This window comes from Cydia strobilella, chromosome 12 (assembly GCF_947568885.1).
Source record: "Cydia strobilella chromosome 12, ilCydStro3.1, whole genome shotgun sequence".
In the NCBI taxonomy this organism is placed as follows: domain Eukaryota; kingdom Metazoa; phylum Arthropoda; class Insecta; order Lepidoptera; family Tortricidae; genus Cydia; species Cydia strobilella.
In genome coordinates, this window is record NC_086052.1 from 11,722,913 (window position 1) to 11,749,749 (window position 26,837).

At 36.2% G+C, this 26,837-nt stretch overlaps 2 protein-coding genes across 4 annotated transcripts in view; one reads left to right on the plus strand and one right to left on the minus strand.

The window, feature by feature from the left end:
- LOC134746125 (dual oxidase maturation factor 2) overlaps nucleotides 1–26,837 on the plus strand; it is an 81,878-nt gene that overhangs the window by 43,986 nt on the left and 11,055 nt on the right. For all 3 annotated transcript variants that reach the window (XM_063680402.1, XM_063680404.1, XM_063680403.1), the window contains one exon: nucleotides 26,170–26,346. In XM_063680402.1, the coding sequence (XP_063536472.1) occupies nucleotides 26,182–26,346 (165 nt within the window). In that variant the 5' untranslated portion in view covers nucleotides 26,170–26,181. The remainder of the gene's footprint in view (nucleotides 1–26,169; nucleotides 26,347–26,837) is intronic.
- LOC134745864 (uncharacterized) lies at nucleotides 17,642–18,019 on the minus strand. The gene has a single exon (XM_063679957.1). It carries the CDS (start codon nucleotides 18,017–18,019, stop codon nucleotides 17,642–17,644), a length of 378 nt encoding a protein of 125 aa, XP_063536027.1.

A 26,837-nucleotide genomic window follows, 5' to 3' on the forward strand; every position in this document is an offset into this window, starting at 1 on the left:
TACATAAAATTACAAATTTTGTCTTTTGTCCCACAGTAATTGAGTTCATAAAAATTTTGGATACAAAAAAACCAACCCTTAAGAGTCCCCGGCAAGCTCGGCCGAATTTGACCTTTACAAACGGAGTTTCGTTCTCATTTTAAAACTACGTGTTGGATTGTAATGAAACTTTGCACATACAATGCAGCTCTAGTATATAAAACAAACGAAATAGAGCAAAAACAAGTTTTTTATGAAAACTTAAATTAACTGTATTTTTTTACCATGGTATCTGAAGCTGCATAAACTAATTACAGACCAGATATACCTTATCCCATTGTAAGTACAAAATTTCAGAGCAATCTAGCTATAGCCAGTCGTTTTAAAATGAGAGCGTAACTACGTTTGTATGGAGAACAGAGCTTACCGGGGACTCTTAATGCTGGATTATATCGAACGAAAAAGAAAAAACAATTACATATAAAATATTTCAAACCTTTTTTAGAGAAATCATTATTGTGATTCTAAATACAACATACCTACATAAAATCTCTTCTACCTCATTTCATAAGATGTCTGAATTATAGCGTAGGTACTTATATTATGTAGGTACTTTCTCTCACCTATACACGATTTTTAAAAGTTCCTATTGAATGTACTCAGCCCCTGCTCGATGCTTCTTCGCTCGGCTCGCTATTACCCATTCCCAACCATTGTTTAGCGTTGCGTCAACTCTTCCTATTGTACCATTGCTAGATATCCCTTCGGTTTACTCCATCTCAGCTGTTTCACTTAACGTGCACGACCGTTTGCATAAGACTGCCAAATTACTTAAAACTATGTTATATTGCATAATATCGTGTTTATAAAGACTATATTAAATAATTTTAAATTAAATCATGCCATGATCGAATTACGGAATTACAAGTCAGTGAAATATTATTATATGGTTGCATTTCTGATAGGCGGATGCTTCGTTGACTGATGACGCAAATATGTCACTCTGATTGTAGATCTGGTAGCCATCACTGCCAGTGGTTAGCTAATGGTACGCAACGAGCTCAACTATTCACAAATCATTCTGCTCCGATGGTGAGTTCATCACGAATACAACTTCAAGACCTGTACTGACTATGCGTAATTAGTGATCACGCATTTAAACTGGTTTGACAGAGGCGAGGCGTTCGGTAAACGTTTTGAATAAAGGCAGAACACATGATAAATATACGTTTTTCCCTTAGTGAATATAAAGGTCTTTCAACTACCGGGATTTTACACTACAAAATGATTTTGATTATCTAACACAGCGTAATCGTCAGATTAAATTTATATGGCCCGCAACACGGCATTTGAATTAAACATGTCTTCATACACGATTAGTGATTTCACTTAATGGTCTTTACCTCCCTTATTAATTAACTGATACCCCGGTCTTTAGAGACCTTCCGGACTAGACGAGTCATCACTTTTTAGCCTGCTACTTCGTATCTAAAAAATTATATAAATCACAAGAACCATGTAAATCAAAGCTGCAACGTCAGTGACGGATGATACACAATTAATACACATGCACGATAACATTGATCCTTGTCACGTAACACATCAATTAAAGCAAAAAGGAATGCTACTTAACCAGTAATTTACGAGTAAGTGAATACAGGAGAGTGGTTGCGCTTGTCGTGAACGAGCCGTGGCCTTTAAGCGACCTCGCGCGTGCGTCACGTCACGGCACAGCATCTAATACACAAACAACCAGAAGCTAAGGAAATATAAAAGGAAGTCGAGTAACTCTTGATGTTTACACAAGGAATAACAAAGTACTAACTGGATCCGCCTTTGGTGGTTGCGGTTTGTTCGGTGTGGGTGTAAAATGACGAGACGCGCTTCGGCTAAAATCGGCAGTTGGTAGGCTGGTTTCCTCGTTTGATATGTCGAAATTTATTGCTCCTCCTTCTCTTTTCAGTGTTTATAGGGGTAGAAGCTTTAATAATCCAACTGCAGGCGAATTTTAGACCCAAAGGTAGATTTACCGTGTGAGGCTAAGCCTAACTAGCCTGAGGAACTCCTCTCAACGCTATCATTTTCCTTGGTAATCGTAAATCTGGTGGAAGAAATCAAACATATTTCGCACATAAGTTTGAGAATAGTTTAGTTCCATGTTTAATTTAAATAGCTAAAAATATGCCTTTTACGACCGTCTCGTTGTATCTTGTATGTTAATTTGATGAATCTCCTCAACATCATTGACGAACCGAACCGCAATGCAATTACCTAACAGACAATAAAGAATTAGTCACACTGATATCTCTCGTATCAATGATCACCTTGAATTATGTAAAGACGTTCTCACGATAAATTCATGAAATTTCGCAATGTACATATTGTTATAGCTAAGACTTATGTTCCCTCAAAATAATCATATTTTGAAAAACGCTGGTCCACCCGTCGGTATCTTGAAATAATTAGAAGCGTTTGTACATCACTAGAGTAACGACCACGATATCTTAAACAAGGAACTTGATAAATAAGCATGAATTATTGCATAAAGTAGAACCAAACATAAAATATAATAGTTAAACTGCGTCGAAACGTAACTGCCTGAATATAAATAAAACATTGTTAGCCCACACACAGCCCACGCTGCATTTCACCTTAGTAAGGAGGGAGGAATAATTACTGCAATGCATAGATATAATCTATAAAAACGGTATTCTCTTAATTCTACTAATGCAGCTATCTAACTCATATATCTCATTACAGGACCTTGGCTCGGATTCTGGCTGCCTGTTGTTTTTATACCGGCTGTCATTTGAGAAGGTTGTTTTTACCGGAGCATTCAATGCGAACATGTTACAAAATCAGAATTGAAGGCACGCGACCGGCGCCAGCTAAGTGAGAAATAATCAATGAAGATCCATTTCTGCCTGCCACAATGATTTATTAAAACTGATCAAGTAAATGATGTTACATTCGGCTAGTGAAACAGTTTATCATAGACATTATATCTACATTATCTACCTAACTAACCGGTAAGCCTAAGTCATTAACTTATCACGTTGTCGTTGTCTTGCGAACCAAAGCCGCAAAATATTTTCTAACGGCACTCAATAGGGTAGTTGACAAATTTTTATTAATGTTATCAGTCTATCAGCTTTGTTTTGAGGATCAAAATGTCTGTATGGGACCCATTGCCTTAAAACAATACAAAAGTCACAAATGATGGTTAAAGTCTGGCACCCGCACTTTACTGACGAAACGCTCCTAACAAAATGGCAATACATCGTGACGTCACGATGTAACGTTGCTATTGCTTAGAAGCCGTTTCGATGTATGGAAAACAAGGAAATTGTGATTTTGTCAGTGAACTATTGCGTTTATGTATATTATTGCCGTACAATATTATTTTCAATAAAATGTAGAGCTCGAATGGTACCAATATATATATTTTTTCCTTTTTGGATGTTTAAAAAAACTTAAATTTTGAAACTAAGGTCTGGTAGTTTTTTATTATTCCCATTTTTTTAAGTTTCCATTTATTGTGATAAATTGTTCATTTTATCTATTTAACTATATTTAGTTATAAAATTCAACATGTGTCAACAATCCTATTGTTTACATAAACTGAACCACCATGTCTAAAATAGCAATATTCATCGTTGTGTTTTTTACGAGTGTGGTAAGTGACAAAACTCGCAAGCGGAAGTCGCGATTACGAATAGTGACATTATAACACTAAAACATTAGTGAAGATTACCCAATAACAATATGTTCAAATACCTATTAAACTTTGCCACTGGGCCTAAGTCCGTACTTTGGAATTGATTACTAAATAATTTAGTCTTAATTACAAAGAACACGACTATGAACTTGACAAAACAAATAGCATCGCATAATTCCAACTGGTATCTAAGGAAAACGGATGCGGACAATATCTAATGAGTTACCTACATGCTGCCTACAGTCTACTGTTTGATATTCATAATGGACGCAAAACCTTATGCAGAAGATCCTATATTGTAACGTGTTTGTTGACCCTGAATTAGGGATCGGCATTCAACCGTAGGTCGTCATTAGGGTCTGCGTGATCACTGATAGTCACGATCGCCAGAACCATTAAAGAACACATCAATGATTGATCATAGTAAATATGTTACACAAAATAAATACTATTTGAATGGATACATCCTAAAAAACATCAAAAACCGAATCTCATTAAATAAAAAAGATAGAGATTATAGGGAAGCATAACTCTGCTGTTCAGGAAGCAAACATAAGTCTTAAAAACCGACCAAGTGCGAGTCGGACTCGCGCACCGAGGGATCCGTACTTTTTAGTATTTGTTGTTATAGCGGCAACAGAAATACATCATCTGTGAAAATTTCAACTGTCTAGCTATCACGGTTCATGAGATACAGCCTGGTGACAGACAGCAAGACGGACAGACGAACAGCGCAGTCTTAGTAATAGGGTCCCGTTTTTACCCTTTGGGTACGAAACCCTAAAAACGCCATAAATGATTTCGAAAATCTGTTTAGGGCACCGAAATATCAAAACATAAACCTGTGTGACCTTTTATAGGCATTGTTCGAATTGGGCTGAAAGTTCGCTAATAGTACATTTCGATGCTAGTGCGGAAAGTATGTCATTACTCCACGAGTACCGAGATATCTTGCCACGAGCCGTAGGCGAGTGGCAAGACTCGGGACGAGTGAAGAATGACATTTCCGCACGTGTATCGAACGACGTTTTTTAATACAGTTGCGAAAAAATAAGAAAAGCAACAAGTAAGGAATGGAATTCGAAAGAATTCGAAACTTTTATATTATTAATTCTGTGACACTGACATCATTGACATTGACATTATGAAGAGGTGTTTTCCTAGCTTTTATTCGACTAGAATAGATTTTGTTATTATTATTGAACCCACTTCAATGAAAGATTTTTTTTTCAAATGCATGTTCTATAAGACAGAAACAATTGTACTATTATTAAAACATTGTACTATTATTACCTAAATATCGTTATTTACGATTATTTGTGTATCGTATATTTATAAAAACAATATCAAATGTTGCCTTTGGAAACTTAAAACATTCTTGCAGTAAGAAAATACGCCTCTTCTTTGACAGGCGTTCCGTTCCATTCAGACAACTTATTAAGAACGGTTTTTCAACATTAAAAAATTAACGTGTTATAATACTTATAATGATGAAGAGGTAAGTAATAAAATATGAAATATGCATATTTTTCGTATTCTTACATTAACAGTAGGTTTTTATGTTGATTACGACGTTTAAAGCAAACTAATATTAACACTTATCAATAAGTAGTCATGAATTGGAACAAGTAAAAATTTAAAAAAAATTGGAAAAGTAAAAAGCACTAGTTCGCGAAAACCAACTTTCCGCACGCTAAACAGCCACGAAAAGTAGCACTTTTTGAGCAACTGTATTAAAAAATACATTTTACTGCTCGTCGACTTTAATGGTTGAATTGTTTTTTTTATTATTATGACTTCCAGGCAATGATCTACAAACAATGATTTACATTCATTTTATTTATAATTTTAGGTGTTTGCTGCTGTCTTAGAAAAAATATTGTATGCAACAGGACATAATTAGGTCTTAAAATTCTCGGTCCTATCTATACAAAGCTCAATTTCGTTTCCTTTTGTAACTTCGGCCCTTGAATTTTAAGAACCTTTATTATGTACCTGTTGTACAAAATACTAGTATATGATAGTGATATAATCAAGCTTTTCGATCTCGTACCTTACTTACTCAGCAAGCTTCGTGGCCTAAACACGGTGCTCGACTGAAAAGCTCTCTATTTTATCACGATAGTATAAAATACTATTAAAATATTGTTTAAAATTAAAATATAGCATTGCCGTAATTCCCAATTATGTCACTTTGAATAATATAGCTATGAGTCTTTGTATGTGTTAGATATTTCCTAAGACTGTTCCTATTAGTAATATAGACTGGTTTAGTTGTAGGCTTGACAGCCTACACCGAGCCTAAAGTAGTAAAGTGAGATAGACATATATAGCTCTCTGACGTTGAGTACCTAAAGAGTTTATGGTATTATTGTAATTTAATGTTTTATAAAACATTATCAACATGGTTATAAGTATTGTTAATATTTAATAGTTGATTAATACCAGTTAATGTCTGTAGTATTATATCTTAGCATACCTAAAACTGTTGATTGAACAAAACGCCACTGATATGAGAAATAACAAAACGCTTATGTCAAACATTAGATAGAGAAAATAGTAAAAACTGTAAGGACGCTTTTGTAAGAAAACGATATTAAAACCCACTTATTTCAGCAGATAAATAGTTTTTATTACTGATTCCACTAGTAGTTATAATATGTAATATACAGTCATTAGCACGGCTACCGCGAGTTGGCATTTATTTACGTTAGCGACTGCGTGAACTCAATCGCATTCCCTCTCTATTGCACCAATAGAGTACATAAGTGCCAGCGAGATCGACTGCAATCGAGTTTACGCAGTAGCTAAAGTAAACGTCAAGTGTCAACTCGTGGTACGGCTATAGCTCACGCATTAACGTATGTTCTGCTAGGCTAGAGTAATCATAATTGTGGTATTTTCTATAAAAAGGGACCTTATTGTCAATGGCGCTTATGCCATTATTAACGACGCTCCGATATCAATACAATGCCGCGCGACGCTGTGCGGCGTAAGCGCCATCGACAATAAGGTCCCTTTTCATAGAAAATGCCCCAATTTTGATCGCAATCGCTTCTGCCAACTGAGCCACGGATGCCTACCAGATGTGTGAAAAATTCGCACACATCTGGGCGGCCTCCGTGGCTCAGTTGGCAGAAGCGATTGGACCGGTGTTCTAATGGTTGCAGGTTCGAGTCCTGTCGGAGATGTGCATTTTTCCATTTTTCCTTTAATTTAAAAATAATTAATTGTAATTGTATACAGGGTGGAAAGGCACGACGATCCTTTCCGCAAAAGGGGGATTGTTTGGATTTAGTACTGTATTTCCCCTAAAGAAACTAGGCTCATATTCGTAACCGTTTTAAAGTTATAGGCAGTTAACTTTTAATGCAAAATACTGCAAGTGACAACCCTCATTAGGTTTAGTAACATATATGGTTATATCCTCTTTGCTTAGAACTACTAATATCTGTAACCTAAAGACATTTCAGTGCAGGTGACAGATTTGACGTGCGGTCTACAGCCGCAGTTGCAATAATACACTAAATACGCAAAAATGGCCATGCTACGTGCAGTCGGCCTTGTCATTAATTTTACTATGGAAATTGACAATAACACCGACGTGTCGGAGCAGTAGTGCAGCTGCGGTCGGGAAAACGTTAAAATCACCATACGTGCAGTCGATATAGTCATTCATTTTACTATGGAAATTGACAATAACACCGACGCGTTCAGGCCGCTGCAGTAGTGTCGGAGCAGTAATGCAGCTGCGGTTGGTAATGGACTGTCACCCGTGATAAAACCGCGACGCAAATAAATTGCAAATTACGCGAAAAAACCTACTTTCAAAATGCCCCGCGATTACCTAAATTTGCTTATGTTATACGGGGAGTGTAATTATAATGCCGCCGAGACGTTACGACGCTACAGACAAAGATATCCTCCACCACACCCAACTAGCCGTATGTCAATTTTATGTCAAATATTTTTGTAAACATAAGTGTCAGATTACACTTACATGTAGGTTGAATTTTAGGAAGGGAAGGAAGGTAGGAAGATTAATAATTTTAATATTTTTACTAATTGTTCGTAACAAGAATCTAAACATTACGAATCGATTCTCCATCACTTAAACTAACCCCCCTTTGCGAGAAGGATCGTCGTGTCTTTCCACCCTGTATTTCGATATACGCTAACTCTTATATCGGTGTTTCGTTTTTTTTGTCCAGCACTACACAAAAACACAATTACCCAGTACAAAAAAGTTCATAGGTATGTACGTTACCATACTAAATTGAAACTCGCAGATACAATGCTATAAATAAAATACGCAAAAAACTTACCAGGTTAAACGGAGTAAAAATAGACTTACGAAACCGAGTAAAAATAGCATATACTCCAATAAGTACTAAAATATATTTAGAGCCGGTAGGTATGTTTAATCCTCATAGTCCAATTTATAGCTTCATGCTAAAAGCGTGCGTCAAATGTATAATTAGTACATTAGTTACATCACGATACAAGTGCGAAAAATAGGTAATTCGCAACTCGTGTCGATTAAAAACACTCCCTTCGGTCGTGTTTTAATTTATCGCCACTCGTTTCGAGGTTCCTATGCAATTCGTTAAAAATCGTTTTTCTCCTCACTAGCTCGGAAAGTTGTCTTTTATCCTTTAAAACAAGCGGGGGAAAACGCGTTTTATCCACTAGTGGGGAAAGTTATTTGACCTTGGATGGAGCGTGTTTAAGTAGCTTGACAGATAACAAAACACAAAACGTAAAACGCTCATGATAATGGTTCGTTCGATATTAATTATCATTAAATGAATGGTTTGAAAATCTAATAAAAAATACCAAATTTAGCTTTACTTAATGATTTTAAGTCATAAACCTTAAAATTCCATAAGAAACGTTTGTTTTTTTATAACGATGTTAAATATAATTCTGAACGCACAAGTTGAGTCGATGCAATTTCAAAACGCATCGTTGACATTTCATACGTCAGAAATGTCAACATTGTTTACAAATTTTTAACTTAAAACCTTTTCTCACCGACTCGCGTAAAAATACACAACTTCCAGAGTTTTCTGTTATAATATCGTGAAAAAATGAGTGATTCCAGTGATGAAGATGATCTAACTCCTGTGGATGTTGCACTTTCCTCGCTATAGTGAGGTGAAAAGTTTTGTGTTACACACGGGTGCAAATGTATTTTACTTCTCGTGTGTTAAAACACTCGCGGGTAAAATACAACTTTGCACCCTTGTATAGCAATAGTACATTTCGATGCTAGTGCGGAAAGTATGTCATTACTCCACGAGTACCGAGATATCGAGACTCGGGACGAGTGAAGAATGACATTTCCGCACGTGTATCGAACGACGTTTTTTTAATACAGTTGCGAAAAAATAAGAAAAGCAACAAGTAAGGAATGGAATTCGAAACTTATATTATTAATTCTGTGATATCATTGACATAGACATTATGAAGAGGTGTTTTTCTAGCTTTTATTCGAATAGAATAGATTTTTATTGAACCCACTTCAGTGAAAGTTTTTTTTTTCAAATGCATGTTCTATAAGACAGAAACAATTGTAAATATTAAAACATTGTACTATTATTACCTAAATATCCTTATTTACGATTATTTGTGTATCGTATATTTATAAAAACAATATCGAATGTTGCCTTTGGAAACTTAAAACATTCTTGCAGTAAGAAAATACGCCTCTTCTTTGACAGGCGTTCCGTTCCATTCAGACAACTTATTAAGAACGGTTTTTCAACATAAAAAAATACACGTGTTATAATACTTATAATGATGAAGAGGTAAGTAATTAAATATGAAATATGCATATTTTTCGTATTCTTACATTAACAGTAGGTTTTTATGTTGATTACGACTCATGAATTGGAACAAGTAAAAATTTAAAAAAATTGGAAAAGTAAAAAGCACTAGTTCGCGAAAACCAACTTTCCGCACGCTAAACAGCCACGAAAAGTAGCACTTTTTGAGCAACTGTATTAAAAATAACCATTTTGTCATTATACGCAGTGTTAGCCTTAATTTGTTTCAGACTTACACTTAATCATTTTCTTGCCATTGCGGATTAAAATATACATGTATATTATTGATATAGCACCTTACTAATCTATTAATACCAGTTTATTAACGCCTGTACAAAACAATTGCCGATGCGACAATACAGATATTTTAATTGCGTCAATACAATGCTAAAATAAATGATGTAAGTTTTATAAAATAAAAATGGTGAACGTCAGATTTGCGATTGCGTTGAATTAATTGCACTAAATAGCGCTTTTATCTACGAATGTACCATAAAGATAAAGGTTAAGTAATGTATACGATCAGTCACAGAGTATGAACAGAGGTGTCAAGTTCGTACAATATGTCGGCCACTGCAGGTTGCAAGCCGATCCGATTTAATGTGATTGCACTACTTCTAGCGAATATTTAAGGACAATAAAGCTTATTCTGTTATATAGAGCTTCTGACTAGCACGGAGCTGAAACCTAGAACTTTAGACTAACAATAAATAACTCTAAGCTTGCATAGCTAAATCGAATTGCGAAACTAAGTTTTTCGTTCCAGAATACAGAACCTCTAGTGTAAATTTCATTCGATTTCCTATTTTTGTATGGGATTTTGAACAGCGCGCCAAGCGGGACGTTTTAGAAACTCAAAATTTACACTAGGGATACAGACAACAGTAAATACACACACACCACAAAGGTAATAAGAGTGGGACACAATTTAATCAATTCAGTTATATTTTAATTTTCTCATCCATTTATATAGTCGGGACTCGGGACTGAAACCCCAATAAGTACTAAAATATATTTTTTTACTTATAAACTAATTAACGTCACGTCACTGTACTGTACTGTACTGTACTGTACTGTACGTCAAATGGCCGCAAATGAAAACTTTTTTAACGCATACCACGCATCCGTAGTTTTTTTTCTAAATTCAGACAAACTAGAGTCGGGGTCTATTGCCATATCGTTCGATACCAACTATAGTTGGTCAAGCAAATCTTGTCAGTAGAAGTGCAATAGAAAAAAGGTGGCAAATTTAAAACATGTGGGCGCGAAAGTTTATCGTCCCATAGAAAATTTTAATTTTGCGCCTTTTTCTACTGACAAGCTTTGCTTGACCAAATATAAGTAACATGTGAGATTTGTCAAAATTGCATGCAATATAAATTTTATTTCGATTAAAACGTCATCTCGACTGATATTAGAATAAGGGTCAAATCAAATTGCTTTTGTTTTCAGAGATGTTCGAAATTTGAATGTCATTACCAAATCGCTTTTCATATAATAATAATCATATGATAAGAAATTTGCTGTAACAAAACAGCTTATAATAGTTTATCCAGTTGGCCATTATTTACGGATTTTGAAGGCATCATAGAGGGTTTATGATGTGTAGATAAAAAAAACTTTTTTTGATATCTTAATTTATGTTTGAACCATACGTTATCAATTTCCACATCAACATCGAACACACTGTGAACCTAATTAAGCGAGATGACTGATGCAAAAACAGACTAATAATAAAATGTGTTAATTTTACGCGGCTAACGAACTCCATAGGCGGATGTCGACAATGTCGACACAAGAGCACTTACAGTAAATTGAACTTCAAAATGTTTTTATGTCTTAGTCATATGATCTATCAAGTCAATCCATCATGGTCTCTCAGTCCAGCCCCGATCGTATCAGTAAAGTCGTAAACCTTAGCAGGTATGTAACGTTGAGTCATGCTGTCATGCACCTACCTAGCGGAGGCAAGGTGCCCCGTACATCCTCTGGTACATTAACCTCTACACATAATGACAATGAAAAGGCCTGTAACCCATGAAATAAAGTTTCCAGTTGTTAAGGATTAATCTAAAATCTAAATGATAGAGTCCCCGGCAAGCTCGGTTTTCCATACAAACGCAGTTACGCTCTCATTTTAAAACGACTAGCTATATTGCTCTGAAACTTTGTACTTACAATAGGATAAGGTATATCTACAATTTAGGCCTATTTGAATAAAGAATATTTTGACTGACTTTGACTATGCATGTAATTAGTTTATGTAGCTTGTAACATGGCAAAGCTACATAGTGCAGCCACCGCGCGCACTGGCCGGCTGTAAAAAAAAAACTAGGCCATTCGCCCGTCTTTTGTTTTTTCTCATAATTTTTCTCTTGGAATTTTGTTGCAAATAACCCACAACTCTGATTACTTATATTTATTTAATGTGACTCCATGCTTAAATATGTGATTTTGTGTTAAAAGTATTGATAATACGATAGTAATACGAGGGCTGCGTCTAATGCAGGTAAAATTTGTATAATTGTATATATAGTATTAAGTTTATGTTTTTAATTAAACCTAATCCAAGTCTTATTTGTACGTCACTGGTTCTTGTAACTGAATGAGGTTTGGGTTAGGTTTCAACCCGAAAACTAAGAACGCACGATTGTTGCAGCCCTTTCTTTTGGTTTAAAACTGAAGACGCATGTTTGAAGCTACGTATTTTCTGGATATTCGCTCCTGAAGTTTTTATCTGCTTGCGCCTGGTAGCCCGCAGTTGCTACTACCGCTGCCGAAATTCATCGTTCGGCTCGAAGAAGATTGGAAATCGAAAACGTTAAGGCCAGTGACGATATTTTATTGGTTTTGACTCGTGTACTGACAGAAATTAGTTTAATTTATTGTACATATTTTTATTATTATATTTTTTTATTATAAGAACCTAGTTTTCATTTTCTACCGCTCTAGTTAGCCGGCTACAAGCTTTAGATACCATAGTAATAAAATACAGCGAATTTAAGTTTTTCATACAAAACTTGTTTTTGCCCTATTTCGTTTGTTTTATGTACTAGAGCTATATAAACTAATTACAGGCATAGATATACCTTATTTCATTGTAGGTATGTGCAAAGTTTCATTACAATCCAAAACGTAGTTTTAAAATGAGAACGAAGCTCCGTTTGTATGGGAAGGTGAAATTCGGCCGAGCTTGCCGGGGACTCTTAAGCCGGATGTATTTGAAATACGTATATGTATGTCTGTGTAAGCTGCAAAAATAAACCCCCCTCCCCCCCCCCCGTTTCCCCAGTTGCACCAACCACGATTAGTGGACTGATCAACGTGAGTGACGTTGATCACGATCACTGAAAAAGGAATTTCCTCCCGCGGACGCTTCGGCTGTGGAATGAGCTCCCTGCCGAGGTTTTCCCGAGTGGCTACGGTATGGGGTTCTTAAAAAAAAGGAGTGTACAGGTTTTTAAAGGGTCGGCAACGCGCGTGTAATATCTCTGGTGTTGCAGGCGTCCATAGGCTACGGTAACTGCTTACCATCAGGCGGGCCGTATGCTTGATTGCCATCGACGTAGTATAAAAATAAAAAAGTAAACAGCAGTGGACCATCAATTCCATGAAACTTCGCATGTATATAATACAATTTAGCGAACGGTTTAACATTGACCGGCGGTCGTGCAACTGATCATTAGTCGTGTAAACGTTACGCGTAAAATCTGTATTAGGTACTTAGATAAATTCAAAAACTAAAGTGTATGTTTATTACATTCTCACCGACAGTCCTACCTCCCACTAAATAAATCACGTTTAGTCATAAAATGGCGTCATAAAAACCATTCAATGATCTTAATCAACACGAAACGAATACAAGGATACCTTTTTGCTCAGTATGTTTAAGTAGTTATTATCGTAAAAAACAAAAAAAATGGCGGTCAGCTCCTATTTATCAAATTTTGCTAAACTAGTTTTAAACCTAAAATTGGTTGCTAGACTTGCTAGGTCGTATGATCACGAATACATGAATTTAAATATGTTAATTTAAACTAGGTACCGTAGATTTAAGGTACTCAAATTATTATTTGATTAGTTATTATATCTGTCGGAAGTATGTATATATTATTAATTTTGCTGTCTGTAAAATATCTTTGGAATAGTCAATCATTCGAATATTAGTTAACATTAGATTTAGAGAATATAAACGTAAGAATAAAAAAAACATGTTTTTAATTATTTTTTCAGTCTCCCGTATATGCGAGGTTGATGCGGACTTTAACATACTGCGGTCAATAATCCGCTCGCAAACTCCCGAGTTGTCGCAGCAGATTTATATTTATTTATCGCATGCATATGCCTGTTTCCTCGGATCGCGAATCCTAAAACCTCGTTCCGAAATCACGTCATGCCCATACTAAAAACCATTGCGCACAAAAAATATCATGAACAAATTTTAAAAGTGGTAAAGGTACAAACATTATACCTGTCGCTGGTCATAGGTGAATATAAACCCTTGCCCTTGTTCGATGGCCATAGACGAGTGTGCAAGGTCGCCAACGCTCGAGTCTCGACCTTCAGGGCTCAACGACCGCGCCTTCCGGGTACCGATTCTAGTGTATTGCTACCTTATATTATGAACCTTGTATCAATAACTAAGGAACTCTTCAGCTATAATTTTGTACACACCACCCTTTAACGGCTACATCATTTTTAGGGTTCCGTAGCCAAATGGCAAAAAACGGAACCCTTATAGATTCGTCATGTCTGTCTGTCTGTCCGTCCGTATGTCACAGCCACTTTTTTCCGAAACTATAAGAACTATACTGTTGAAACTTGGTAAGTAGATGCATTTTGTGAACCACATTAAGATTTTCACACAAAAATAGAAAAAACAAACAATAAATTTTGTGGTTCCCCATACATAGAACTGAAACTCAAAATTTTTTTTTTCATCAAACCCATACGTGTGGGGTATCTATGGATAGGTCTTCAAAAATAATATTGAGGTTTCTAATATCATTTTTTTCTAAACTGAATAGTTTGCGTGAGAGACACTTCCAAAGTGGTAAAATGTCCCCCCCCCCCCCCCGTAACTTCTAAAATAAGAGAATGATAAAACTAAAAAAAAATATATGATGTACAAACTTCCACCGAAAATTGGTTTGAACGAGATCTAGTAAGTAGGTTTTTTTTTAAATACGTCATAAACCGTAAACCGCAATTTACCTTTCACTCACGTTTCACATAAAAAATACATTTTTTAAATTGTGTAATGTACGGAACCCTCGATGCGCGAGTCCGACTCGCACTTGGCCGGTTTTTATTAAAATAATTGTTTATTTTTAAAGTAGTTATCGAAACCCTGCTGCGAAATAAATAAGCAACACTCCTTATTTGTAGCATTTGTAACGAAATCATAAGATGCTACATTTAATGGCTTGGATTTAATTAAAATAAATGTTGTCATTGCATCGGTATTCAGAGCACTATGTCAGTAGTAGATAGCAATGAATCGATCACAAAGATACGAGTAGTAACTGCACGACCTAATTTATATCCATGTGCATAGACACTGTGACTATAAGAAGAAAGTATACGCAGAATACGTATTGCATTTAGGTACCTATAATTTCCACAAATATGTGTGCTACGTGACATATCAATTCGACATCACATTACGTCAGCGCGCGAACTGATACGTTCAGTTCAATACACATAAGATCCGAAAGGAAACTATGCTGACGCGCTAGAATTTTTCGAAAAACAAATTGTTAATCATTATTTACAGGTACATCCCAAAAGGTAATATTATAGTCCTAGTTCGCAAAGGGGCTAACACAAACTTGTAGTTTTTTATATTGAACTTGTTGCCCGCGACTTCGTACGCGTGGATTTGTATATTAGTGGTTATATATTCTACATGAGCACAGAACATTATGCAGCAAAAGGTAGCAGTAGGGACGGTTAATCATTTGTTAATTATTATACAACGCATGAGATTTGTCTATCAGAACCTAAAAAGTGTCAAGCCCCTAACTGAAAAAAATTGTTCTCCTTATAGGAGGCGCCCTTCACACTAAAAGCCCGACATTCAACGCGCTCCGCGCGCTCTTACATACAGGGCGCTTGCGGCGCCCTTCACACTAAAAGGTCGGGCAAAGCCCAACATTCAGTACGCTCCGCGCGCTCTTACGTACAGGGCGTCTTTTTTTATAAAAAATAAAAATGAAAGCCATTTCAGCTCCCTTAGGGAATAAATTTCTAAAAACGCTGAAATTTCTTTCTTGTTTACTATTATTGTGTCTTTTTACGACATTTCAAGTTCACTATTTACAAACATTTTCGTTCCCAATGCAAACTCATCCCTTTTTTCACCAACTTAGGGAATAAATTTTCAAAAACCGTGATATCAGTTTTCGTCTATTTTAATACAATGGCCTTTTACCAAGTTTCAAGTTCCTAGCTTAAAAAAATTGGACCACATATAAACTTTTATTCCCTTTCTAACCCCCTTAGGGGTTGAATTATCAAGAATGTTGAAATTACTTTTTTTAATCTTATATTATTGCCTTTCTAAGAAGTTTTAAAGCATTTGTAATGGATTGAATCTTTCAACCACAACAACAATTTAGCTTATACCTAATGCTACTGTACTTTCGCGAACGTATGGAGCGACATACCGCTCAGCGACTAAGCTCCTAAAATTTATGAATTAAAAAAAAAAACTTTCAACCCCTATTTAATTCTTTTAGGGGATGAATTTTAAAAAACGCTGAATTTACTTTTCTTGTGTTCTAATAATATGTATATAAGTATATTATACAAAGATTCAAGTCCCGCACTCAAAAAAACTTTTGACCTTCATACAATTTTTGTAACCCGTTTTCTTCTATTTTAATAAAATACCTTTTTACGAAGTTCCAAGTTCCTAGGTTTAAATAAAATTTTAACCCCATACTAACTTTCAACCCCGATTTAACCCCATTTAGGATAAATTTAAAAAAAAAACATTAATTTACTTTTCTCGTATTCTAATAATATGCCTTTATACAGTTTCAAGTCCCGCACTCAAAATTTTTTTTGATCTCCATACAAATTTTCAACCCCTTTCAAACGCTTCTTAGCTCTTGTACACATTATAAATGTAGCCTGGTGTGCAAATTTCAACTTTCTAGCTTTTGTGGTTTCCGCTCTGCGTTGATCAGACAGTCGTCAGTCTATCAGACACGTGCTATATCACTAGCTATACTAAACTAAAATTATATTTATGTGGTAGGTATATAATAGAAAATAAATTAATAATAATAATATAATAACCGCCATGTGGAATGTTGACTCGACGATCATTGTTCCTATAGTCGTGTCAGCGAACGGTCTCATTGCGAAGAGTCTCGACCAACACCTAGAGAGACTCTCGCTGGGTGGTTGGATCAAGGGTCAGATGCAGAAGGCGGTGATCTTGGACACGGCGGGGATAGTCCGCCGGTTCCTCTCTCTGCGGCCCTGACCACCGGCAGCTTGGGCCCTGCCTCGCTGCTGGCGGCACCCTAGGTTAGGTTTTTTATAATGTGTTTATATGTATTTTGTATTGTTTTGTTAGTGTTTTATATTTTACTTTTATAAAAATCCTAACTTAAGAAAAAAGATTAATAAAGAGAAATAATATAATAATAAAATCTTTATTTCGAACCATTAATGTCCATAGAATATTGTTAGTACTTATCTTAACTAAATATAAAGATAGGATTAGTAAACTATATAACTAAACTATTACTAAAGGTACTTATTTAAAAAAAACGATTCCTATTTTATACAACGATATAGATCGAAATAGGTAACTAAATTTACCTATTTCGACCTAAAACGAGCAATGGCCATAGTTTGCCCAACCCAGTGCATTAAAATTGGGCAATCATACCTCTCTGCGAATACACTCAGAATGCTGTTGGTACTTTTCCTGACTCGGCTTAGCATCGAAACGATTTTCTTGCGGAGCATGGCTTGAAAACCGTCCGTGCGAGCCTCGGCGAACATACCCGAGGCACTACACCACCTAGGTAGCCCCAACAGCATCCTGAATGCATTGTTATATTGAACGCGTAGGGCGTTCAAGGCTCTTGTGGTATACTTAACCCACAGGCTGCTCGAGTAAAACGACTGACAGAATGCCAAACAGAACGACTTTGACATCCGCCGAGCATCGAGAAAACCTGCGGGCCAGCATATTTGACCTTACCGCCAACGCCCTGTGCTCCCGCTCAATATCTAGGTCATCACTGAGGTCACGTGTTATCATATGACCCAGATATTTAACACTATCCACAACCGAGATAGGGGTCCCCTGCAGTTCAACCCTCGGTACAAACGTTCGTGTTTTCGTCCCCGCCTTGAACACCATTATCTCGCTTTTTTTGGGGTTGTACTGCAGGCCATGAAGTTTAGCGTACTCCTCACATACCGCCAGCATCTTTCTTAGAGCACTGACCGACGGACCCAACAGCACCATGTCGTCTGCATAACTGATGTTATTTATACTTACACCATCAATGTAGCATCCGACATGCATGCTGCTGAGCCCGGCTATCAGCTCATCCAAGTAAAGGTTAAGAGGCCGTAGTCGATTTTGGAGCAAAAATGTAAAATTGATAGATTTAGTCGTTAAAATTATACACGTTTTGTTACGTAATATCTAAATAACAAGTATTGATTTCTATTAGCACGTCTTCTCATCTTGCCTTTTAATAATAAGGTCGCGAGCGTGCGTCACCGGTAATGCATGAAGAGAAGGGGCAGTTTTTAAAAATTCATCAAAAAATCATGGTGGTAAATTATACAAATTGATGTATAAGAATAGTTTCAGCAAATGTTGTAGATTGTTTACGTATCAAAATTACGTTGAAATTAAGTCGATTTTCAGAGAAATTGTCACTTGTTTTGAAGTAATTTCTGGAGAAAATTGATTTCGTCTAACTTTCATTTACACTACTTCAAAGTCATAATAATAAAAATTTAGTCTAATAAACGTCAAGTACACGATATGTGTAATATAAAATTACAAAATCAGTGCTTTACGCGCGTTTACCTAAACGTCCATCAGAAAAGCAAACATTACTAATTTAGTTAGTCTGTTTTCAGAAAACTGATCTGATAAAAGGTAAGATAAGAAGACGTGCTAAAAGAAACCAGTACTTGTTATTTCAATTAGGTAACAAAAGGTGTAAAATTTCACGGACTAAATCTATCAATTTTACATTTTTGCGACTAAAATCGACACCGGCGTCTTAAACAGCCTGGGAGAAGTAAGCCCCTTGTCTAACTCCGCACTCTAGCCTGTACTCTGAGGAAAAACTATCCGCCCATCTCACCTGATTCACTTGATTTCGATACCAGTGTTTTAGGATACTTATAACCTCTGCCGGCACGCCTGAAGCCTCTAGCTTTTTCCATAGGACGTCATACTCTACTCTGTCAAAAGCTTTTGACAAGTCGAGGAAACAGGCGTACACTGGCGTTTTCCTTCGCGTATAATACCCCCACCGTATTTTTCAGACACAAAATGGCACTTTCCGTGGAGAGTTCAGGTCTAAAACCGAACTGATTGTCCTGTATCTTTAAGTGCCCTTCTAGTATAGAGTCTAGCATACGGTCAAGTATCTTAGCCGCTGTAGTGGCAAGTGATATCGGCCGATAGTTGTCCCTGTTTGACAGATCTCGGGTTTTATTTTTACCACGGGTACCACTAAATTTCTCATAAAAGCCTCTGGTAGATATGAGTGGTGCAAGCATAAACTAAGGAACATAGCTAGTACACGTGGCAAGTGATCCCCAGCATATTTAAAATGCTCAATGCTGAGACTGTCGTGACCCGGAGACTTACCCCTTTTCATTTTGTTAATGGCTGTGGCCACTGCATTGGCTGTAAAGATAGTCCCGGTTACAACAGTCCCACCACCTCGCACTTCACCTGCCTCCAGAGTATCCAGACTAGGGCCTAACAGTGACTTGACCTTAAAAATGGTTCTTAAATAGCTCCGCTATCTCACCAGATATAGAATATACACGTGTTCACAAAAGCAAATGTTATGAAAAAATTGATAGAATAATAAAAACGTGTGAATACATGTTTCATTTTAATTTATTTTCTATTATATACCTACCACATAAATATAATTTTAGTTTAATATAGCTAGTGATATAGCTGAGGGTTGCGAAGAGCAAAATGTTAAATAGAAGTAAATTTTCAGAGACATTGAGGTAAAAGGTTAAAAACCGTGCGGTGGTGGTGATACTCGTATCTTCCGTCGCAAGTTTCGCTCCTTTCTAATTACCTGACTTAATTTAAGCCCCGTCTTCATCACATGGGTATCGTAAAGATTAGATTTAAAGCAGGAAGTTAATTTAAAGTTGTTTTTATTTTATTTTTATGAGCACTTGACTTGATCTTTAAAAAATATCATGCTTAATGCCAATGTTACAATCGTAGTACTTAATTAAGTAAATGCCAACATGATAAATATGTATGTTATTACTGGGTCTTATTAAATTCGCGAGATGATTATAATTACCTGCATATAATCATTATAATCAAGCTTGTTTTCCAGCGGAGAGTAGATATTCATTACAGATTATCAATTGCTACGATCCTGTCATTGTTGCTTACCTACATTTAAACTCAAATGAACAAGCTATAAAAAGTTTTAGACAAGCATACATATTTAAACTATAAACATACCTATGTACTATAAATAAGCTTCTACGAAGCCCTTGTATGTATAAGTACTCTCGATAAATTTAGTGAAACACCCACGCCTGCTCCGCTTAGAAAAAATGATCTTAATCACGGCATCATCAAGTCAGCAACCTGTTTGATAAATTTATCGAGCAATAATAGGATTTGTGTGTAAGGACGTAAGAGCTTCGCCATTATTACAGATAATTGTAGGTATACTTTTGATATTCGTGAGATACGTATTAATTAGTCGATGTCCGCTAGAAGACTAGCTAAAAAAGACAATAGAAAAACTATTTTAACTAATTAGATGTATTTGTGTGTGCCTACATGTCAACCAAATGATAAAGTTTTAAAGTTCGTTTAAAACTTGAATGTAGGTCTTAAATTAAGCATACTAAAAACCGGCCAAGTGCGAGTCGGACTCGCCCACCGAGGGTTCCGTACTTTTTAGTATTTGTTGTTATAGCGGCAACAGAAATACATCATCTGTGAAAATTTTAACTGTCTAGCTATCACGGTTCATGAGATACAGCCTGGTGACAGACGGACAGACAGACGGACAACGGAGTCTTAGTAATAGGGTCCCGTTTTTACCCTTTAGGTACGGAACCCTAAAAACTAAGTTAATACAATCAAGTTCTTCATTTTCCGGCGAAGGGGCGTGCGAGGCGTGTCGCGCCGCGCCGCCGCCGCGCATCACGCTTTACGTAATATTAATTAATTAATTTGCTTGTTTGGCGCCGACTCAAAATTACTTAGATATACTTACATTCGTTTAAGAACTTAGTTATTAAGATTAAATAAAAAAGGTTTATTATTTTTTTGCTTTTCAGTGTTTTCGGCGGTAAATTTTTATTGTGAAAAAGTTTTTATTTTTAGTTTTTTGTGGTTATATTCTACTCACCCCTAGTAAATCACCCCTGTTTTTCCACCCTTAGGGTAAGATTTTGTTTTTCAAATTTATATGAGACCAACTTCGATACTATCCATTAAAAAAATACTTAATTATCAAAATCGAACTACTCTGTAAAAAGTTATGGGTGGTCATACATATTACAATCAGTGAGTGAACAATCAATCATCCCCTGTTTCCCTACCCTTAGGGTTAGATTTTTTTTATATGGGACCAACTTCGGGGTATACCCTTTCAAATAAAAAAAGAATTATCAAAATCGGACTATTCTATAAAAAGTTATGAGTACATACATAAAAAATATATATTTACGCGTCGACTTGAGAACCTCCTCCGTTTTTATTTTCGTCGGTCCATTAGTAACTACATAACTGCAACATACATTTGACAGCATATGTAAAACAAGAATGCATGTATACAAACACATTTTAATGTAGAATATCAACAGTCAAAACTGTTTAAGGTTAACTATAACCTGTAATACCTGTAGTGCACAATTCGGCTTAAGTAGGTACAATTGTTCTTACAATACTCGTACCTACCTACTATAATTTACAAATGAACTCACATTCTTAAGCATTACCGTTCTACGCACAGCAAAGGGCCTTACCTTAAGCGCAACCAGTTTACCTCTGAGAAGGTTAATCGTTGCACTTAATACTCGTTCTTCATACCAATGTGATAAGTAACCTCGGTTATATTTATGTTTATTCTTCCGGTAACTGATAGTGCATTGGCAATGCACTTCCGACACGGTTCTTGATAGATCTGTGTCAATGACTGCCGCGCCACTTGAATGTAAAGGTCAATATATCGATTTATCGGGCCACAAGTTTAACATAAAAATGTTTTTTTTTTGCCACTGCAAATTGCTATCTTAGCGAGGCTACTGTGGCAATGACAATTTTAATGATAGAACCGGCCAAGTGCAAGTCGGACTTGCGTTCCAAGGGTTCCGTTCCGTACATGACATAATTTAAACAATGTATTTTTTATGTGAAACGTGAGTGAAATGTCTTTCAAAAACTAAGTAATTAAATCCGACTCACGCTTGACTGCACATTTCTAATAGATTTTCCTGTAATCTATAATAGGTAAAGATCTATTTTGTGTATTTTTTTCACAATGAGCTCTTTCATTTGATATGTAAGACGATATAGTTTGAAAAAAATATTTTTTTAATTTTCTTATTTACCCCCCCAAAGTGACCCCCGTGTTTAAAATTCATTTGTTTACGTTACATGTCCGTCTTTGGGTCACAAACTTACATATGTATACCAAATTTCAACTTAATAGGTCCAGTAGTTTCGGAGAAAATAGGCTGTGACAGACGGACAGACAGACAGACGCACGAGTGATCCTATAAGGGTTCCGTTTTTTCCTTTTGAGGTACGGAACCCTAAAAATGACAGCTTCACTTCACTTCACTTCACATAAACTTTAATTTCGCATACCAACTTGTAGTGTTTAGGCTTGAGCACTCCCTTGTAGTTGAGATAAAGTTACAAAACTTGGTATATTTTATCAACATAAATAAGTGTAACAAAATAATACTTGTCGTTACAAACAAATGGTGTCATTAAACAAAAATGCTGTAATTATAATGGTCACGTGCGCTAAAGGCGTAGGTAACGAGCCACATCCGTTTCCCGAAGACCGTGTTGCAACTGCACGTTGCATTCCATTGCAGGGTGGGGAGTTCACCTCATTCTCACCTGATCACTTGATCTCAATCGACGAGAAAGCGAATTTAAGATCTATTAAATCCACAATCACGTGACATGTTTGTAATTAAATTTAACTAGTGAGCTTTTTGTACTCTGCTTATCGAACTCAATTGCTTGCAGTTCAATACTGTTTATCAGCAAATACTTAAAGTGATGACTCATTAATTGATTGTTACGCTTGTAGGTATTTCAAAAATATAATATTCTTCGACTTTTCCGAACATCAGCAAAAAAAAACTAAATTTGTATGTTTTCATAAATCCGCCGCTTCCAGTCCTCCTCATTTAACATTACCAATTAAAACCCATACTTGTAAAGATGCTGGTATCTCACCCTGTTCTTGTGAAACCATAGCTCGCGTAGAAGTTATTAAGTATCTCGGCTTGCTCATTGACGAAAATCGAAACTTTAAAGCCCACATCTCCTGTCTCTCCAAAATAATCAGGAAAACAATGTACATATTAAAAAAGCTACGGCACTCCGCGGATTTGACTCTTCTAAAAAACATAGACATATCGCTGTGCCAGTCAATAACTACTTACGCCATATCAGCGTGGGGCAGCGCTGCCAAAACCACTATGTTAGTTGTCGAAAGAGCTCAACGCTCTGTCCTTAAAGTTATGCTCAAAAAGCCTTACAGATATGCGACAAAAAGTCTTTACGCCGAAGCCCAAGTCCTAACAGTCCGACAGCTCTACATACACAAGATTTGCCTCTCAATGCACATATACGCGTCTAAACTGGAAAATTACTCTGAACTGCTCTCTAAACGCATTTTTAAATTACCTATTCCAACATTCAACACTGCATTTGGTAGGCGTTTCGGTGATGTCCTCAGCTCTAAGATTTACAATTCTGCTGTAAAGCTACAAAGTGACTTGATACGTTGCACGGTATCGGAGGCTAAACGGCTTCTTTTTAAATGGTTATTGTCACTGGACTACCAGAAGACTGAAAATTTACTTCTAAAGGTAGTTTAAAGTTAGCTATAGTCTATTTAAATTTGTGTCCATTAGGAAAATAGTTTCTGTAAATCTGTAATATAATGTTAATAATTTCACTAACAAAACTATGTATTTTTAGTTCATAATTTTCTCCTCTATCATTACAATTGTCACACATGACATACAAATGCAAACCTGGTCTCCCGCGGTACAGGCCTAGCCTAGTGCGGGGACCCCTGGAAATTCTGTACTGTAACCCATGCTATGCACCTACCTGATGTCACACCAATTTTTGTATCGTATAACTGTCCTGTTTTTATGTGCAATAAACTTATTTTTTTATCTTTTTTATCTTATCTTTTATCTTGTACTAGGGCCAGGCTAGGCTAATGTTAGAGGTTAAAACCTATTTTATGTATAATATTTAACGTTGTTAGCTATAGTACAGTATATCACCGATGCAACCAACATTTGGTTCGAAATATAGGTAAATGCAATAAATAGTTGTCAACTATCCCGATTGTTCCAATAATCTATTAAAATTATCAAGATGGTATATGTTTATTTTAATACCTACATTAATGTTAACGCAAAAATTATGGTCGGGCTAAGGGCAACACTTAGCTTACTATTCTTTTAAGCACCATGCACCATTTAGGCGATCGTATTTGATGGCTCCTCTACACGATGGACCATCCACTAAGATGGGCCAGCGTGTAGAGAGGGTAGTGGCATGGTGTCGGATGGCTTATGTCGAAGCAGGATGGGCCATAAGCCATCCGACACCACTATAATACCCTCTCTACACGCTGGCCCATCTCAGTAGGCCACTATGATGGTCCATCGTGTAGAGGAGCCATGACACATAGACCGTATTTAGTCGATCGACTGAATTCATTGTATTTACTCTGAAGATAGCAATGTATGGCATATTGCATGCAAGTTCTTGAACCGTCTAAATGGGGCTTAAATGCTATTGGCAATGGAGATTAAACGAGCAACATTGTATGACTTTAACTTGGAAACTGTACACGTAAAGCCTGACCGAATATATGATCACGCGCCATGTTGCGGAATTTCACTGGAACTAATTTTTTTATACTATACTGAACTGTTACCCTATACATGAAAATAACAGCGCCCTTTTGACAATGACCATATATTACTGGTCAAGCTTTACGTGCCTATTTGCACATATAATAACATAGTTAAAATCTTCAATGTAAAAACGCGATCTTACTATTTTGCGGTCGGTCGTAAACTAGACAAAAGTAATATGCAGATGCAATCCAGGTCAAGTTCATGTGTGACATATAAGTAATTAACATGTTTAAGATAACAGATAATAAGTACAGTAGAAAATGATCTTGCTTACTCTTGCTCTACTAAATAAGTCATTAGATATTAGATAAAACTCGACACTGTACAGACTTACGTAAATAAGGCCTTCTAGACAGGCCTCAGGGTTGCTAATAATACCTAGTGAAATAATGAAGCAATCTAGTAACTGCAGTTATGTCTAATGCACTGACGTGTCGCCTGTACCTTGTAAACAGTTATTATAATTTATAAACACATTTCAGTCCTTATTCATATAAATATTTTACACTAAACAATTTTTAAGCTTTCATTTACTTTAAATTTTTCCTATCGCTCGTACGAAATAGTACGTATAGATACCTAACTTCGATGATATGGAATGTTATGATAACATAAAGCTAAACCTCAGAATTCTCATATTCATCCGGTATTTTAGCTGTAGGTAGCATATATATTATTATAAATACTCGTAATCACTGCGAACCTTAATGATACCGATGAATGACTTTTGATAGATGAACCTAAAGTGGACTCCAATAAAAGTTGCGAATAATATAAATACACTAATTTACCTTCACTACTTCGCAATATGGCACTTTTTAAGGACAACTTTGTTATTAATGTTATTATCAACAGTTTAGTAGTCAAATATTTTATTTACCTAAATTATTATTATAATTTATGTTAATTATTAAAATTTAAGGTAATATATGTTAATTATTAATATTTCAGTGCAAATATTTTTTTTTAAAATGTCAAGTGATAACAAAATCATAAATATAATCATAATAGTCATAATAATATTTGGTTACATTGTACTCCACTTCACCTGAACGACGATTGGACGATTGGAAATAACTTAATATTTCACTATAGCTATTCTCGCATATTTGTATCTGCCTCACATATTCCACTCTTCTTTTGTACTTGCCAGTGGCCGGTCTTTGGCCACCACGGTATTTTATCTTTCAATCCTTTCATAAACTACTCCAGCTAAAAGTATTTTTCTATTGTTTACAGGCTGGGTGAGCGATGAAGGGGTGGTTCGACGCATTCCGCGAGGAAGGCGGGCCGACCCTGTACGCGTACCACAACCGGACGGCGGTGGCGGCTGATGTGCCGGCCCTGGCGCTGGTCATCGCTGCGCTCACGCTCTACATCGCTTTTCTCGCTGTTTTTCCCGGAATCAGGAAAGAGGTAACTTTTTAACCATAGAGATTTTTAATTGTAGTTTAAGAATAGAACACAGGCCAACGTTTTACAAACGCCTACCGTACTGGTGGAACGCCTATTAGAAGTACGCGATGGCGGCTGACGCCCGACATCATAAGACTTACTTAAACGGATAAGTTAAACCACACAATTTTCTAATCCCTAATAATCAGTATAGTATACTTTGTCTATGGTAAAGTAACACTATACCTACCACATATGTTCAGATAGAAAGCGGCTGAGAATGATAAGTAGTATGTCTGTACTGAAAGAGTAGAAAGAGACTGGTTTAAATTCAAATCAGAAAGACTCACCACTTTATTGCTCTTCTCACTGTTTAATTGTAAGATTCCTGACCCCGGTAATTCGAAAAAACTAAGTCTGCATAGATTTGTCATCTTGTTTTCCACTTCTCACTCTTTATACTATCATTGACACACTTTAAATATTACTAGAAATTAAATAACACAGCACAG

Coding starts and splice junctions, on each gene's coding strand:
- LOC134745864 (XM_063679957.1), bottom strand. CDS start 18,019: ATGGTGCTGTTGGGTCCGTCGGTCAGTGCTCTAAGAAAGATGCTGGCG.